General features: G+C 40.8%; 2 protein-coding genes across 3 annotated transcripts; both read left to right on the top strand.

The window, feature by feature from the left end:
• The first annotated feature begins 288 nt into the window (after positions 1 to 288).
• Positions 289 to 6,927, top strand: LOC308324952 (putative flap endonuclease 1 homolog). The gene is made up of 11 exons (XM_080777303.1): positions 289 to 409; positions 1,337 to 1,409; positions 1,793 to 1,895; positions 2,120 to 2,174; positions 2,316 to 2,377; positions 2,485 to 2,621; positions 2,806 to 2,866; positions 2,992 to 3,123; positions 3,823 to 3,968; positions 5,683 to 5,827; positions 6,160 to 6,927. The coding sequence occupies exons 1-11, from the start codon at positions 328 to 330 to the stop codon at positions 6,214 to 6,216; spliced, it is 1,053 nt and encodes a 350-aa protein (XP_080633429.1). The 5' UTR covers positions 289 to 327; the 3' UTR covers positions 6,217 to 6,927.
• A 669-nt stretch (positions 6,928 to 7,596) lies between these two features.
• agfg1b (ArfGAP with FG repeats 1b) lies at positions 7,597 to 18,508 on the top strand. 2 transcript variants are annotated; one of them, XM_080778357.1, is made up of 12 exons: positions 7,601 to 8,102; positions 12,370 to 12,463; positions 12,669 to 12,784; positions 13,616 to 13,754; positions 14,086 to 14,245; positions 14,447 to 14,554; positions 15,024 to 15,168; positions 15,926 to 16,005; positions 16,492 to 16,584; positions 16,868 to 17,026; positions 17,968 to 18,062; positions 18,359 to 18,508. In XM_080778357.1, exons 1-12 carry the CDS (start codon positions 7,936 to 7,938, stop codon positions 18,410 to 18,412), a joined length of 1,410 nt encoding a protein of 469 aa, XP_080634483.1. In that variant the 5' UTR covers positions 7,601 to 7,935; the 3' UTR covers positions 18,413 to 18,508. The 2 variants fall into 2 exon arrangements, with proteins under 2 accessions (XP_080634484.1, XP_080634483.1); XM_080778358.1 differs by lacking the exon at positions 14,447 to 14,554 and having other exon boundaries at positions 7,597 to 8,102.
• The last annotated feature ends 354 nt before the right edge of the window (positions 18,509 to 18,862 follow it).

The following is an 18,862-nucleotide window of genomic DNA, read 5'->3' as shown; positions in this document are numbered from 1 at the left end:
TCTATTGGCCTGATAATGTAAAAACAACAACACAACTTTCCGTGTACATAGTGTTATGCCGAAATCGATGACCCGTTGAATTCTGTAACCATGGTAAAATATTTAAATGTAAATGGATCATCCTAATCCTATCATCCCTAATGGTTGGCCATTGCATCATAATTACGCTGGTGGAATGTTCTCAATTTCAATTCAACTGGCAATAAACTAACTGCGTCGAAACATGTCATGTCTCTAGCAACCTTACTTAATTCGGTAGGTCGCCGATTTCGGTATAACCGCAGCATCATTTAAAAGGCTCCAACGGTGTCTTGCTAACTCGTTACAATGGGGATAACAAAATTGGCCGATTTGATTCGCATGGACGCCCCTGGGGCAATACTGCATAAAGATATTAGTGACTACACAGGTAACGCTCCTCACATCCAACGTTTGATTCATTGGATCCGATATATAACGACAACCATGTGATTGCTAGTCGTATAGCATATGCTATCAGCCAGGATTCCTCATTCCAGGAAGTGCATTGCATGCATGCGATTCTATTGCACTGGGCAAACTTAGCTCTGCAACGGCATTAGAGCTATGGAACAGCGCTAAATGCAATCCAAAATAATGCAAATAATCTATATTACCATGTAATTGAAATGTTAAGATTTAGATTTAAGATTTAGATTTGCACTACAAATGCAAGTCAATATTTATGCATTTTTTTTTCAATTACCGTTTCATTGTCATATGAAAATATTTCCAATATCAACTGATGATGAACGTTTTACCCAGGCACATAATTGGCACAGAAAATCGACCCTGCCAGATTTGATCCACCCGAATCCTAAGGGGGGGGGGGGGGGGGGGGGGGGGGGGGGGTAGCATACTTTGAAAGTGAGATGGTCACAATTGTATTTCACAAAGCATGATTAGAAAATTACACTGACAGTGGGTCCAAAAGTATTTGCACAAAACCAAGTCAAACAAAAATCTTATTATTTATTTGATTTTGTAGTGCGAAACCTCCTTATTTTATGACAATACTTTATACTCCTATGCCCAGCTTTGTGCGTCTGTGTGTAGTGTACCCGATTTGATTGGCTGAGCATGGAATGTGATGTATGATGATAAGACCGCAGAAACTATATATACGCACATCACTTTGTGGAGGTGCTGGGTTCAAAAAGTGACATAGGAAAAGAGCAGGGAACCTGCACACTCATGCTCCAAAAGGTATATTTATTTACGACGTTTCGAGCCAAGGCTCTTCATCTCTGATGATGATAAGAGCTCCCCTCACTTCACACAAGTGTGATATTCTTTTTGTTTCTATTGGATCCAACAGGAAAAGTAATTGCACTGGATACAGCTATTGTTATGAATCAGTGCCGTTCTGCAGCGCCTTCACTCAATTTCAGGTGAGATAATAGTGTCCTTTGATATAGGCCTAATCATAACTAGGCCTATTTAACATTTGTTTGGTGGTGGTGAGATGGGTAGAATATTTAATTTACCATAGTTTAGACTGGCCTTGATGCCCAGTTGTAAGTATATTCCAACATGTGAGCTTTTTCATGAGCTTTTTCAGTTCAAAATGTTGAAATAATTTTACTTTGACCAATTCAACTATTTCAACAAGTGTATTTTATTGTATGCACTGTATCAATGTGAGTTAAGTTAACCCCCCCCCCCTTCCAACAATAGTGAAAAAATCAGATCTATTTTTCCTATTCATCACAAGGGTTTAAGTGGTTGAGATAAGAGAACCTGCTACTATTTATAATTATTTCCTTCTATCTAGTCTGCTGACAGGCCTATTTTTTCGCACACTGACATTCCTGGAACATGACATAAAGCCAGTGTTTGTGTTTGATGGGAAGCCTCCTGGGGAGAAGAGAGCTGTTGTAAGTGCCTTGATTGTCTTTCATCAATTTGATCCTATTCATGATCCCAGACAATATTTTGTCTTTTATGATATTGATATAATTATTGTCCTGATTCATGTTGGTAACTGAAATGCGGTTGAAACAAAGTAATTAGTTGTTGTAACATGCAGCATGGCTACAAGGCCGTGCTGCAACAAAGCAGAAATTGTGAAGTCTTCTTTTGTGTTGTGTTTGTGCTGCAGTTGGAAAAAAGAGCTGAAGTACTGGGATGGAGCTCCCCCAAACGCACAGGCGAAGGTAAGATGGCTGAGTTCAAAACATTTTATCACCTTTTCACCTTGGAGAATTCCAAGACAGATTTGATCACATCAGTGGTTGATGGTTACATGGAAGTCACCATCCAAGAGAGATTCTTGACAATGTCCTGTCTCCCTGCAGCATCCCCTCAGACAAAAGACTGCCTACACCTTCTGAAACTCCTAGGGGTTCCAATCGTTCAGGTCTGTCTACCCTACCTACTGCTGTCTCTTTGTATGTATAGTATATCTTCTACTACAATATGTCTTTCTCTCTGTGTGTTTTTCTGTTGGTTCTTCTTTCACTCCAGGCTCCAGGGGAGGGCGAGGCAATGTGTGCCCAGCTGGTAAAAGGGGGAACAGTTGATGCAGTGGCATCCGAGGACATGGACACCTTGCCGTTCGGAGGGAACATACTCGTCCGTCAATTAAATGCCAAGAGAGACAGGTATAAACCAGTGTTGTTGATAGATTGCTTAAACATGTATTTTAGTGTGCTAGTGTTCAACTCAAATGCATGGCTTGGATTGAGTATTTGTTATTACAGTGCTGTGTTTAGAGTTTAGTAAAGTTAGAAATGAATGAAGCAATGGTCTCCGTCAAAAGCTGAGACACATCTGTCTTTTTGACAGTGATGTCGTTGAATATTCCCTACCCAAGATGTTAGACATTCTGAAAATTACTCACGAGGAGGTAAGACATTAACACAGAATTTCAGTTCAGATTAAACTGTTATTGAAATTTGAAAACGTTAACCTTGGGGAGATGACACCACCACTCAGGCTTACTTGATGTCTTTCCTATAACCTCTCCGCCAGTTTGTGGACCTGTGTATTTTGCTGGGTTGTGATTACTGTGACAAGATCGCTGGTTTGGGTCCCAGGAGAGCTCTGGCCCTCATCCAGCAGCACCACACCATAGAGAATGTCATCTTACACATCAACAGAAAGGTACCACGTTTTCTGAGCTCTTCATGTCTGAGTTTTTGCAACTTCATAAATGTTCTTGTATTAGAATTCAGAAAGTCTTTTCCAACAATTGTGAAATTTAGTAAGTACTCGCCTGTACAAAGTAGTGTAAACACTTTTTATGCCCCGGAATCTTTCAAAATAAAGGCGCTAGAGTGCCCAGCAGATGAGGGAGATTTTACTCTGAAAAGCCACGCCTTCCATTTCCCCCCAAAACCGGGAGGTAATACTACCTCGCACTAATAAATCTGATCTCTCTTTAGAAGCGTTAATATTTCAAACGAGATGCTTGGTTAAGTCAGACATTAGGACAGAACATCGGCGTTCTGATCAAAACCATGGACAGTGACGTCGATAATAGCAAGATTTGTCTGCCGTAAACAAGGAAGTGAATGGCTGCGTGTGCAAGCAAAACGTGCACTGAGCAAGGCGTTGCCTAGTAACGGCGGCTGTCATGAATTGATTCTAGCATCGCATTTAATACCATTAAAAAGGACCTAAAGACATGTCCACACATCTTTGGCCTCCTACGGGTGTAATTATGAAGACGTGTGGTCATGTCCTGGGCACAATAAGTGTTCATTTAACTCAGACTGTAAAGGTCCATTAGGTTCAATTTGTATCTGAGTAAAATATACACTAAGTGTTGTACAGTGTAAATATATCTTAATTGCCTTTCAGACGCATCCTGTGCCGCATTTCTGGCAGTATCAAGAAGCAAGGAAGTTATTCCTGGATGCGCCACAAGCTGTGGCCCCTATTCTGGTGTGGACTGAACCAGACGAAGAGGCCTTGGTCCAGTTCCTCTGCCACACAAAACATGTTAAGTAGGTACTACTGTTGTGTACAATACATGAGTGTATTCTCTGAGGTAGAGGGCAGAGTCCTCCCCACACACACACACACACGCACACAAACACACACACACACACACACACACACACACACACACACACACACACACACACACACACACACACACACACACACACACACTCAGCTGGGTGAAGCTGAAAACTGATTTCCCCCGTGCCACGTGGGATGAAATAGGTCTAATTATTATTACAGCTTTGGCGCCAGGAGGGACAATAATTTGATTAGTATGTTCCTTCAATTCAACTGAACTAAAATTATCTTGTATGAAAGCACCATTACAGTAGGTAACAAAATGAGTCAGATGGCCAGCAGGCAACAGAGCTCTGCAGTCAGTAATGATAGTCGGCTAATAGAAGGATTTAATCATGTCAAGGATATGCATGCACAAGTCATCACCAAGGTGATAAACAAATTAAATGCATGACCATGTACTTGACCAAGGTTAGTATATGTAAATCATATGCTCCGATCCATATACTGTGTATGCACATGGTACGTCTGTGGAATAGAATACTGGGTTTGAATTCCAATCAAATTGTAAGAAAGTGTGGAATCTTAGGAGTGGGACATCTTGATCAAGGGTGCATGGGCTACAGACATGTATGACATTCTTTTGAGATCTGGTTATGAAGACTATTATTATAATAAAGAAAAAGTAGAGACTATGGTAAAAATGTTTTTAGAATGAAAAGTAAAGGACAGATGGGCACTGGTCTGGATATATGGTGAAGAGTGTAAACCAAAGCTCTGCATGTGAGATAAAGCATGTCTATGTGACGCATACCCTGTCAAAAAATAAATTATCCTTATGTGTCCAAATCAGGGCTGGCATACATTCTTATATATTGAGACGGGTACATATATATGTAGGCACTGTTGAGGAGAATAGATTATGTAGTTTGTATGATCTTAAGGAAATTGAAAATGAAATGCATTTTGTTTTTGTACTGCCCATTCTACAACTCTATTAGGCAGAGACTTTTTAATAAGGTAGATATAGAAAAAAAATAGTAGTTGGATGACTTGGAGAAACAAACGTCTCTTTCAACATGACAATTTTTAATTTGCTTAATTTCTTGAAAAGTCCTGGTCAATGAGGAGGAGGGCCATTTACAAGTAAAATGGCATTGTCTTATTTGCACTTATTATTTTCCTATATCTTATGCATGTTTATTTAAGTGGTATCTTATAAGACAGGACGTACCAGGAAGAATTGTTAGTGAGATATTTTCGTTTCGTATAGTGTCATAATCCCATATGGGATGGGCGTGACACGAAAATAAAAATGTCATTTGTTCATTCTTTCATAACCATATAAAAACAGTGCTACATGTTACAAAGTGGTGACTTGAAGGCTATGAGTCAAGTATCTTGAGAATGTTGCTGACGAGGAAATACATTTGATTAGATAAAGATTTTATTTAATGAGGAGTCGGGTAGAGAGCAGTACAAGGGAAAGTATAGTAACACTCAGGAGCTACGTATTTAGATAAAATGTCATATGCTGACAGGGCAGAGTGACTGAACATTCCGTAGTAAATCATAAAAGATAGTAATTTTCACTGCTACAAGTTAAACCTCCACTTTGTGGTTGTGTGTGCCTTTCAAAGACCATTCGGATGTCACTATATGAATTTATGCATCTGTTGTGGTTTTTATTTTTAGGGAACACAGAGTTCGTGGACGAATGGAGAAGTTCCGTCAGACACGGGTAAAGAAACGGGCAGACAGAGAAGAGGAGCTGGCATCAGGACGTTCCAGACAGACTCGCATGGAAGACTTCTTCCGTGTTACAAGGAAGAGGCAACAGGTAACATAACCTTGAAGTTGTTCTTTTCTCCTTTAAGGCATTCAATGAATGTGTTCCATTTGTAAAAAAGGAATAAGATATGCACAATTGCACATCCCTGCAGTTTTTAAATATGGTGCTAGACCCAAAAAACTCAAATGAAGAAAAATGTAATGTCTGCACATGTTTGGAACTAAACAAACAACGTTTCGCCCCTCCGGGCTTTCGGAACTTGAGAAAGCCTGGAGATGAGAAATGTTATTTGCCATTTACAGAGCAGGAAATAATTGTGCAGGAGAGTTGCATTGAAATGTGGCCTGTTTTCACATCTAAAATGGTCTCTTCTCTTTTAGGTGCCTGATACTCTGGATCCAGTGAGCAGCAAAGGAAAGAAGGCAAAGCGAAAATAATGCAACCTAATTACAGTATTACTTTTTTAATGTGGTTTACTTCAATAGCAGACATCACATTTGACGGGTACACACAGCATTCATTGTGGGTATGTTTCATTGTGTTGCTACTGTGTGCCAGCATGAACAGTTCCTGTACAGTTAACTTCAATGCTGGTACACATCCCAAAATGTAAAAAAAACACCCACAGTTATAATGTTATTATTATCTTGCACATTTATACACAAAATGTCTACTGTGAAAAAGGTCCAATCCGCACTGGAGTGCTCCTATTCTGAAAATAATGGTCTGATCCTGCTTTTTATTGTACTTCCCACTTCTTTGGAACTTACTGTGTAATTATTACATCCATGTCATTGAAAATTGTCAAGCTGATCTCATCCTCCTGCGGATGCAGTAAGCAGAAATGAAAGGGAACAGTGTGATCTCTGTGTGAGAGGCCTTTCGCTTTTCCCCTCTGCCAGGATGGCATACAAGGGATGTCTCATTACAACATATTCATTAGACACCTGTTGTGTTAATGGTGCCAAATGTAGGGCCAAAGACTTGAATTTAAATACATAATGGTATTATGTATGTATGTATACCGGTATATTATATACACAAAGTAACATATTTAAACTTTGATTGTTTTTGTATACATTTTTGTATGCCAATTACTAAGTTAGTAAAAAAAATAAACATTGTCAAACTATGATGAATACACTAATACAAATAAATGTATTCATGTTCAATTCATGTTTGTTTATTTGGCTTGTACAGTGCAAAATGGTACGGGCATAGTTGAGCACTACACAAATACATGTGCACTGTCCACATAATTTCCCCCATAACACCCAAATCACTTTACACAAATAGGCGGCGGCCTATGATATCGCTGTAACAAAAGTAAAGAAGGCATATTTTGTGTACAGTCAGAGGTATGCGGCTATCATTCCAATTCGATAGATGGCGACGATGGTGCTGATATTTCCTATTTTCTGCATAAAAGAAGTGATTTGTCACTGCCAGTGGTTGCGTCAAATAGCTCACAGCTGGCCACAACACGGCCGGAAGTGAAGTGATTATTTTCTCCCTCCGTCGAAATGAAAGTATAGTTGGATTTTTCTTTTGATTTGTAAACGGTGTAGCGGTAGCCTGAGCTGCCTGACACTCAGCTTTTTGAGCCAGAATATGAGAACATATATTTTTAATGGGCGCGCGTGGCTACAAAAGATCAAGCTCTTACACAATCTCTGAAGTTACCCAGGGGGGGGACCATACGATTGGATTTACATTTCCAAAACATGGTTTTATTTTGATTATTACTAAAGTTACTAAAATGATAGTCTCGCGTAGCCAGACAACTATTCCACATTTGGAAATTGCGAGAGGCAACAGTCTATCAACGCAAGACTAGTAAAATGACTATACCGGGTCCGTAAATCAATGTATACGTCTAGTCCATACAGTTAAACGCTCCTGACCAGTCTCGTAACTTTATTTTGAAGTCATCAACAGGAAGTGTTGATTGACTGGCTGGGCGGGTGACATGACAGCGGTCCCGCAAGGTGTCTATCTGTAGTATTCACTATTCTGGGCCACCGCCGCCGTCGAGGCAAGTCTGTGTCCACCCCGAAAGACGTCGTCCTCCCCTCCCGAACAAGTTCCACAGAATTGGAAAAGACCCCGTTAAAACCCCCTTCGTCTCCCCGTTCGACGGCAGTTGGATTTCGGCCATGGCGACGAGTGCTAAGCGAAAGCAGGAGGAGACCCATCTGAAGATGCTCCGGGAAATGACCAGCTTACCGCCGAATAGGAAATGCTTCGACTGCGACCAGCGCGGCCCGACCTACGCCAACATGACAGTGGGCTCGTTCGTCTGCACCACCTGCTCCGGCATCCTGTGAGTAACGCGGCTCTGTGGCCACATCAGTCCGGCGTCGGTGCTCTTTTCTCGGCTGTTGTTAACGCGGCCAGCCGCCCGCGGTGCCCGCCTTCGGGCGGTGGGTCGGGCATGTTGTTGATTTGAGAGGGAGAGAGAGCGGAGGTACATACCGTTTAGGACGAATATGACAAGGATACGACGGTGATATCACGAACAAGCGAAAATATGTAGCCTGCATTTTTTCTTTTTTTTTAAGAACATACATTTTTTTTAGCAACTCATAATTCAAATATACTGAGAGGGATATATGAAATATAGAAAAGGCAGACATTCAAAATTCTGAGGGATAGTTACATTCATGTATAATAAAATAATAATAATAAATAATTATATAAATATATTTGCATTTCTTTATACAAATAATATAATTTTTAATTAACATATTACAGGCCCCCATGAGTCTGAAGTGCTTAGCTTCATGGTTCTTATTTGTGACGTCACTGTCGAATCCTTTGTGTCATTGTTCTAGGGTACCGTTAGCTTGTCAGCTAATTCAGGACAGGTATCTGTGCTTTTTAAGCCCCCAGGGCAGGCCGTTTGTCCCGGGATGGGCAGGGCTCAATTCTCTCAAGCTTTTGTTTACAAGGTCTAGCTCACTTTCTGAACCCTGGGCAAATATGGCATCATCGTAGCTGTGTTTAAAGTAAGTTGGTTGAGAAATGTTGTTTCCGTTGCCTTGGTTCTTCTGACTCAGTGAGTCAAGGTTACAGCAGTACTGCATGCGTTCCAGATAGCAAGAAAGTCAAATATTTGAGCAGTGTGTTTCAAAACATCACGTCACAACAAGCAGGCCAACCTCCTCACGTTGAACTTTACAATACATGGACATCCCTCCAGCTGCTGCAAGTCATGTTGATCACATCCCCAGCCACACACAACACAGTTATACACACACACACACACACACACGCACGCACACAATCCTTATCTCAGGACTATATACACAAGATAAGTAAATATCTTATCTTAGGGAGTGTCTCACAAATTGGGAAACACTTTTCACAAAATGGGGAAGAAGGTCTTTTTGTGCTGCTGATATGTCGTGTCATGTGTAAGCCTATGAGGCAAAAACTTTCAATGTGAATTGTACTTATAGCCAACTGTCTAACTACTATCAGTACAACAATTTAGAGTTGATTTTCTTGGGGGGCTTGCAAATAAATTTGCAAACATATTGCTTGCGAGGAGTTTATTTGACAGTCCCTAGTAATGGCAAATGTGTATTGTCAAATTGCTTCCCCAGGCCTCAGCCCTGGTCAGCATTTGTAAAACAGAATGCTGAGTGTGATCAATAGATAAGTACCACTTGGTGTTGTGAGTAATGAAATATTGGGCCTACATTTGAAGAGAAGCTTATATATATTAAGAAGAATGTGTTGTCATTAGTTGTCATTACATACTACATCCATGCCTTGGTTGTGCCACACGAGCTGCCACATTCTCGTAAATCATGTTTTGGTTCAGCACAACTGCCAATCAAAGTGAATGTACTGGCCAGGCCAATCACATCGCATCCGGGACTTGGCAAAACACATAACGGCATAAACATCTGTTTAGCAGACTGAGGCAGCTTGTGTGGCACAACCAAGGCATTTTGACCGCAACAAATTGCTTAAAGAACCACTTCACCACTTTTCATTTTTCAACCTATCTTCATATAATTGTTCCTCACTAATGTTCATGATAAAATACCACAATTTTGGGGGCTGTGGGCAGTTCAGAAACCCGTCCACCAGTGACATGGTTAGGCAGATTTTCTTTAAACAAGATAAAGAGAGAAAACCCATGTTTCTATGTCAGTGGTTCTCAAACTATTTCATGTCAAGGACCCCCAAAAATATATGTAATTGCCCGCCAACCCCCATCTGAAAATATGTTGTTCCAGGGACCCCCCAGAAGCAAAGATTTGAGTGAATGGGTTAAGTAGCAATTATGCTTATGGGCTCCGAGTAGGCTATGCTGTTGGCTGCTGGGGAAACTAGACGACAGGGGCAATTCTGCATTTAGACCCCATGGCAAGTAATTTTGGATCAATAGAACTAGGAAAGGAGGTTATATGTTGTTTAGTCCAGAGTCAGACTTGTCCTTTAAGCATATTAATCAATCAGTCACTCTTCCTTTAAAATAAAAATTAAAACACACCATTAGTAATATATCACTTGACATCTGAAGTCAGCTTCCAGTATTACATGTGCTGCAAGTACAAAATATCACTTACAGCACTACACTACAGCATATTTAGGTTGCGAATGGTAGCACATAACACATCTCAGATCTGAGCATTCATGTATAATGTTATTTTAACCCATTTTGGGGCGGGAACCCCTTTTGGTGTTTTAAACATTATGTTATTATTTAGTCATTGAAAAATAGCAGATCTACAAGCTCATAGCGTGCCACTCGGTGGCGCGCTATGAGCTTGTAGGTCTGCTATTTTTTTCAATCGTGATTTTTTTTTCAGAAAACTGGAGGATTTAGAAGATTTCTTTTTTTAATTTCGAGGTCAAGCCTAAATGGGTTAAGCTGTAACCTGGAACATATTTTGATGTTTTAATCTGTTATATAGTAGAGTATGTAAATACAATATAACCTGTATGTCTGCACTGCAGTGGTTAGACTCTGGTCTCCCTAGTCTTCCATTGAAACATTTAGACCCTTGGAGGAGTAGGAAACCTACTGCTTGACAAGTAGTACTGCCAGAAGCTCATAATCACCATCTCTCCCCTGGCCAGGGAGGGGGTTCAGGGTACAGGCTTTAGTTTAGACATACTTGGTTTGACTGCCATTAGACCAACAACCTACCTCAAACCCTAACCTAACCGCAAGCACGGACTGCCACGGAGCAGCACATGTCCGACCGTTGTTTCCGCATGTCGGTCCGTTGGTGTGTCTAATCTTTGTGTGTATCCTGGGGGTTCAAGGTTGTGCTTTATTGGTACATAATACATATTGTTTTAAAACTTATTTTAGTTCACTTCCTTCAGACAATGCAGCAGCATAGGTAATAATAATAATAATAAATATTATTATTATTATTACTCTTTTTTAAAATAATAATTATTATTAAAAAAGAGTGCAAAAAAAGAGAACATCAGCGTATGTCTATGTACACGTGCATATGAATTTGGTATTATACACCAACTGTCCTGTCCAACTGCATATTTTCAGTTGCTGCCACATTACGTTGCCTGAGGCATTGCCTAAGGGGTTGCCTCTTGCCTGAGTGGTAGTAGCCCCACAAGCAGAACCCAAATGTACTGAAGTTTCTGACACTTTTTAGACTCAGTACATTGGGTCCTATTCCGGCGTCAGCCTGCCACCGGTTACGCACACATAAATAAACGTAAACAGCTTGCATTAAGTCGATCGTCAAGTCTTTTTTTTCATGTGAAGGTTTCTGAATGTGTGAACTATAAGTACCTATAAATACCGCTGCGAATTCTCCTGTGCCGCGGAAGCCGTTAAGTATTTTTAATCTATGTTTGATTAAAAATGTCGCTTCTTCCTACCTTGTTTATTGACACCTCATTGTACCGCCTATCTGGCTAGCTAGTGGCGCTATAGCTATGTCGGAGCAGATCAGAGGCAGGGACGTAGCCCGCAAAGCCAACCGCACATCGGGAGGCGGTACAATAAACGGTAAATAAACAAGAAGAAATTAAAGCGACATTTTTAATCAAACATGGATTAAAAATACTTAACGGCTTCCGCGACACAGGAGATTTTCTCCGAGGTATGTAAGGTACTTATAGTTCGCACATTCGGAAGCCAACACAGGAAAAAACGTTGTAATACTGCGCCGATAAACTAAACGAGGAGTTTGTTTATATCCGTGTTCCAACAATCGCATTAGAAAATTTAGTAATGTTGAGGAACCCTACATAAAGCGATCATCCAAATTTAAAAAGCTTTATGGAGGGTTCCGAGAGGGGCTAGAGTGGTAGATGACTGGTCTCTCACGCCAGAGACCCAGTTTTGAATCCTGGGTAGGACATAGATGTTGCTTAAATGAAATAAAAATCAAATAAAGATCCTCAGGATGAAGTTCTCTTAATTATTTTAACCCCTAAATTAATGTTCAATAGTGGTTCCACAATCCACACTCCTGCAGTGGAAGGTGAATGGAGATCTGTTGGAGATTATTTTGGGCAGATGAACTGTGTGAAGAATGTCTCCTGCTTCTGTCTTTGTTGCCTCTCCTAACGTTCTTCTCCTCCACACACAGACGAGGTCTGAATCCCCCACATAGAGTGAAGTCCATCTCCATGACCACGTTCACACAACAGGAGATCGATTTTCTACAGAAACACAATAATGAGGTAGGTCGGTCTGCACGTCCTAGTGAAAGGACTGAGAAGCAGCATTCATATTAGATGTCTGCCGCTAGCTACAGTCTACTTTATTGCCATTCCCTGTCTTACGAAGGTGTTGTGTGCCGAAAATAGCAGTATTTTTGGCGTGCAACACCGTCTCGTCTTATGGCGGACTATAAATCGGGCTCTAATTTCTGTCCCTACTTCTTAGGTCTGTAAACACATCTGGTTGGGTCTCTATGATGACAGGACATTGGTTGTGCCAGACTTCCGTGAACCACAGAAAGTAAAAGAATTCCTTCAGGAAAAATATGAGAAGAAAAGATGGTGAGTTTTATTTAAAATGATAGCAGAGCCAAAGAGCTTAACTCGGTTAGTTGTCTTTAAAAGTAATCTGACTAGATGACAATTAATTGTTAGCTATGTATTTTGTTAAAGGGTGCCCTTGTTTATTTACAAATGTTAAAAAAAATTAAAGCTTTATTAAGCAACAGGGGTCTCCTAATCTCTACAGCTACTAATGTTATCCAATCAAGAGATTGAAAGTAATTTTGTTATTGACAGCAGATAGATATATTTTAGGCAGAGAATTCCAGAGTGATATATTGACCTGTATAAATAGCCATTCACACCAAGCACTATAAGAATAATTATGTGAGCGACGAGCGTCCACACTGATGAACGATACTTTGTGTAAACAGTGGCACCAAACATGTCAGAGCCAGCCCACACATGGAGGGAGTCTCATGAGATCTCCGCCTCCGTGACAATGGTGCTGAAAGATGCATGCAGATGCTATCTGGATAATCTTACTCTTAATTTATTATAAGAAGGCAAGATAGTTGTATCTCTGTTAATAATAATAATAATTACAAAACTATCACTGATTCCGTGGGTGAGACCGATTGCATTGCATCCCGTCCTGATGGATTTTGATTGACTGTGTTTCTATCGCTCTGAAAGTGATCCATCTGTCATTGTCGTTATTGTTGTGGTCTGGACTCTGCCATCCACTTAAGTCGAAACAATTTTGAAAACAACATCTTTTAGTTATGGTTGTACTGTAGTCAGTGTTCTTGGTGTGAACATCTGTTAAGTGGAAAAAAGGGTTGCATGCGTGTATGTGGACCTACGTACTTTGCATTCTTGCATGTGTAGGTATGTTCCTCCAGACCAGGCAAAGGCAGTAGCCACTGTCCAGGCCTCAGTGTCTGGTTCCTCAGCCAGCAGCACAGGCAGCACCCCCGAGGTCCAGCCACTCAAAACACTGCACCTCAACAAGACCCCGCCTCGCCAGGTAACATAATGTCTGCTTTCCCATTAGAAATGCATCTTTACAGTCCAGTTTTGTCCTATCAGCCCTATTATACCTCTGGTTTTCTGTTAGGATCCCTACAGCTGATTCTTGTCTGTTTTTTTACAAGTTCATTATTCTTCTTCTTTTTCAAATGGAAACTTTGAACAAATCTACGTTTTTCAAATTGATTACAAAATGTTCTCCAAAGTCAGGCTAGCATGTTGTCGGCCTCTGTAAGTAGAGAAGGATAGAATACCAAGTCTAGGCTGTCTAGCAGCGGTCCTGGAGGTAAACCACAGGTCTAACCCCTCATCACCTCTCCCTACCACAGTCTCCAGGGTTGATTCGCTCACAGCCTCACAGCATCAACCACCAGGAGAAGAAGTTTGACTTGCTGTCTGATCTGGGCGGAGACATCTTTGCTGCCCCGCCTTCTCAGGCCGCCAGCTCTACCAACTTTGCCAACTTTGCACAATTTCCCAGCCAATCAGGTAGCCACTTCTTGGTTGAGATTATTATATCCCCTCCACTAAGCAACTGGCATGGTCACTCTTTCATTCTTTTCTTTTTTGTTGGGTTTTTTGTTGGTTTCATCCAGGTCATTTCATTATCACTGTCACCATCCTGTGGCATTCTTTGAGTTCTGCATTCCTCTCATTTCGGTGTTTTTGTTTCCTTGTTTGTTGCCACAGCAACTCAGGGTAATTCAAATGCCAACTTTGCCAACTTTGAAGCGTTTGGCAACTCTGCAATCCCATCCCATCTGGGCACGTCACCCCCCTCCAAGTCCTTGTCATCAGGTACCCCCTCTCTCCACCACGTCCATAACCCCACCTATCCACGCCTTCTCATTCCTGTCTCCATTCACATGCAGGTTTTTACACATTGTCCAATTTTATGTTGTCCTGATGCAGCTAAACATTTTGTTTACCTGTGTGTTTACATGTGTGAATGTGTTGGTTAGCGGTTAAACGTAGCATGATGTCATCTTTATACAAACTGTATTGCATCACACGACTGTTACACCGTCATACTGTATACAGCTTAATTGACTACTTGAGCAAGCCTACAAGGCGAAGAGCGTCCACATACAGTCACCTGTCTGTATGGAAATGTTTTAAAATGCCTTGTGGTTTCTTAGATGTCTCTTACCGCCAGCTACGTGTACACAGTTTACTGTTTAATTTTCCATCCCTATTGGCCACTCAGCCCTCTTTTAGTTATTATCACGCCTGGGCAAGACTATTATCTACTCTGTTCTCTCTTCAGGGGGAGGCGTGCCAATCCCGTCCATGTCCAGTGCAGTCCCCGCTCAGTCCCAATTTGGGACCTCTGCAGAAGACCGCTATGCAGCTCTGGCTGACCTAGACAATGAGCTCAGCTCCTCTGCCCCGACGGGCAGCAACGCGCAAGGGTGAGACAAGTGTTGTTGCGAACGCAGTGAGCACTTACTATGAGACCTAGCAGATCATGTCTGTCTGTCTGTGTGTCCCACCTTTGTGCCCATATATGGAGCTGAGTGATTTGTTTGTGATTAATGCAACACACTCCATATTTGGACGTATAGCTGCTTTGGGGACTCCTTATATGGTTATGGCTTAAAAATAACTTAACTTAAATATGTACGAGCTGCGTTCGCTTCCCGCGTTTGCGCGTCTTACTGGTGGTATTGCTGACCAATGATCTAACAATGAAAGATTGTGTGCCAGAGGTGTTTTTCAGATCTTTGGTTATAACTGTTGTGATTGTGACCTGCATATATCTCAAGTTTTGTTATTAAAAAACTGTTAAAATGATTAAGGATTACTGTGATTATGGTAAGCTCACATTTCATATCACACACACCATAATAATACACTAGCCCCCTGAAATAAATATTTTTTGAGGAGAAAAACAAAATGCAAATAAAATTATACCAAATGTATGTATGTACCAAATAATTTCGTTTCCCCATAGTCAAGTGTCGCGACCCCAACTTTGGGAACCCATGCCTTAGACAAAGGAAAAACTTAATACCCAAATCATGGCACTGTGTCTTTGTGTTGAATCGCCTGCACATACAAACCTTAACATGCAAGCTTTAAACAACATGTTAAGACAGCTGCAGCTTGATATGCGTTGTATATTGTTTTAATGGATGTAAGTCTAATTAATAGATTTTGTTTTTGCAGGAATATGTTTGGAGCTGTGCTGGGATCCTCACCTGCCCAGACTCATTCTGTTCTACACAGTATGCAACCAGGTTTTGGAGGTGTTTTTTGTAATAAATGTTTGTAGTGTAGGCCTGCAACTATTGATTACTTTTTATATTTGAATAATCAAGAATCAGGTTTAATTTTATATATCAATGAATCGATTAACCAGTGAAGCCATATTTGATAATTCATTGGTTTGAAAATAGACGTGTCTTGACGTGACGTGAAAATAGACGCGTCTTGAAAATAGACATCAAGATGCAATCATTTTGGGGGGAAATGAAAATAAGAATAATAAAGGCAAAAAAGAAGTAATTGTAAAACCACGGTCTCCTCACACGGTCTGTTTACAAATTGATATCAAATATCTAAATGCTGAATCAAGCAACTTGTCAAACAAATATTCCTTTAAACTATTTAATAATCTAAATCAATTGTTTTTATATACTGTTGCACCCCTAATGTATTATATTCAATATGATTGAATGTATGAATGCAAATACTGTGTTAACGTTTCTTACTTGCCCATGTATTCACTCCAGCTGTCCCGTCCACAAATCCCTTCGTTGCTGCAGCCGCTGCCCCTGAAATGGCCACCAATCCTTTCCAGACCAATGGCAGAGCCCCAGCCGCAGGTATGTTCGTGTGCATTGGCTCACTTTATTTATTGTCCATTTCTAAACAGCCAGTTGTATTAGCCACTAGCCAGTAAGTAAGCTAGTTTTTTTTATTGATAAGGTAAGTTGTGTCTGTTTAAAATTCACGTCCCTGAATCCGTTACCTGTGTGTGCGTGTGCATAATGTGGTGTGTGTGTGTATGTATGTGTGTGTGTGTGTGTGTGTGTGTGTGTGTGTGTGTGTGTATGTATGTGTGTGCATACATCGTGCGCACTCGTTGCTGTATGTTGTGTGTCGTAGCATCGTTCGGTACTGGCTCTATGAGCATGCCCGCCGGCTTTGGGAATGCGTCCTCCTACAGCCTGCCGACCAGTTTCAGCGGAACCTTCCAGCAGCCCTTCCCCGGCCAGGCCCCAGTCCCCTACCCCCAGCCTGGGGCCTATCACCCTCAGCCGAATGGTTAGTGGCCCCCTCGCTACACCCCAACTCGTTAGCCCCTTCTACCCATACAGTACCTGCCAATGAAAGACCTCTTACTTGTATTGGTTGAAACGACTGTTTCATGGAAACACATTTTGAGGAATCAGATTTGAACCCTGTTTCTAGGTGGTTCAAATCTGATATGTAAAGATGTGTCTCAGTTTTGAGAATCATATTTGAATTATGTTGCTAGGTGGTTCAAATTTGATTTGTAAAGATGTCTCAGTCTGGTCACTGAAACCTGATTTCTACGTTTTTTGTATCACTGCGAAAATAGCCAATCTACACACTTTTCAGCTTGCGACACCATCATACAAATTACGAGTACAGTAATAAAGCATTACTCGTGCCGTTAAGTCGTTACCACAGCAACTAGTGCAGATGGGTTGACAATTTCTCCATACACAAATCAGACCTGATGACTTGCAAATTACAATTTGGACAGTCGGTCCTAAAGATACTTTTTGAGAAATAAAAAGGAATTGCCTGCAGTCTGAACAAAGACTGAAAGAATCCTCAGATTTGGACATTTTTGTCCACATGGTGGCATTCTATACTGGGAGTTATGCTTCATACATAGCAAAACGGACTTTTCAATGGCAGATACTGGAGTATGATATGGGCTGTGTTTGGACCACAAAACATACTGAACAGGAACTGAAATCATTGACTGCGCATCGTTCACGTCTGAATGCACCCTGAAACATCACCTTGTAATGTTTCATTTCACAGTCTTAAGTCACATATTAGTTTTGTCAAGAATGACTTGACAAAACATGACTGTTCATGTTTGACTTTACAGTTGCAAGGGTTTCTAACTTGCACAAACAAACCATAAAGTAATGCAAACTACTGTTGAAGACTGCAAGGCCCGGGGCCAACATTTGACATGAAGCCCAGTCTCTCTTGCATTTCCTTAGGCCCTGCATATCCAGTGTACGGTCAGAACAAGGTCTCCATGACACCATTTGGCCAGGCTATGGCTGGCCCAGGCCTGTCCAGTAACCCATTTATGGTGAGCATGTATCCTCTTTGTTTTCTCACATATTTAAAAGAAGGCTTTTGTGCTGAATATGTGAATGGAATAATTGCAATTATTCAATATTATGTTTATTATTATTATTATTATTATTATACGTTAAATAACCCAACAAAATTTGAAAAATACTTTCATACATTTACTCAGGTAAATGTTTTCTTAATATTGTAGATGTAAGCACAAGTGATGAGACTTGCTGGGCATTTCTTTCATACATTTACTCAGGTAAATGTTTTCTTAATATCGTGGTATGTCCCTGTGTGCTGCTTCAGGCAGGAGCCCCAGCAGGATCCTTCCCAGGAGGTTCCACCAACCCCTTTCTGTAACACACCCCCAGTCCTCACCAGTGGAGGGCAGCATGCAGCACATATTCAATGCACCCCGTTCTGTCATGCAAACCAGTGACTTCTATTCCCCCCCCCCCCCCCCCCCCCCCCCCCAAAAAAAACAAACAAGACTCTTCCACAAAGATTTTTTTCTTTCTTTTTTTTGTTGCTTTTTCGTAAGGAAAAAAAAAGTTTACAGCACTACAAAGGAGGACAAAAGGACTATATTGAAGACTGATGGACAGTTCTTGAAAAAAAAAGAAACAATTATAAAATGTTGGACTATATACAGTACATTATATACATTCTATTTTTTGTTTATGTTAATGACTGTAAGCTCTTTGTGCATATCATCGTTTGTAATCACAGTACATGTATAAGGACTGAGTTAATATAGGTGAGTATATACGCACACCTTGTGGAAAAGCCACTACAATGTATCTGCATAAG

Source organism: Protomyctophum bolini (genome assembly GCF_963924005.1).
Source record: "Protomyctophum bolini genome assembly, chromosome: 12".
NCBI classification, from domain to species: Eukaryota; Metazoa; Chordata; class Actinopteri; order Myctophiformes; family Myctophidae; genus Protomyctophum; species Protomyctophum bolini.
Note: the sequence above shows the minus strand (reverse complement) of the source record. Positions and strands in the feature narration are given on the sequence as shown.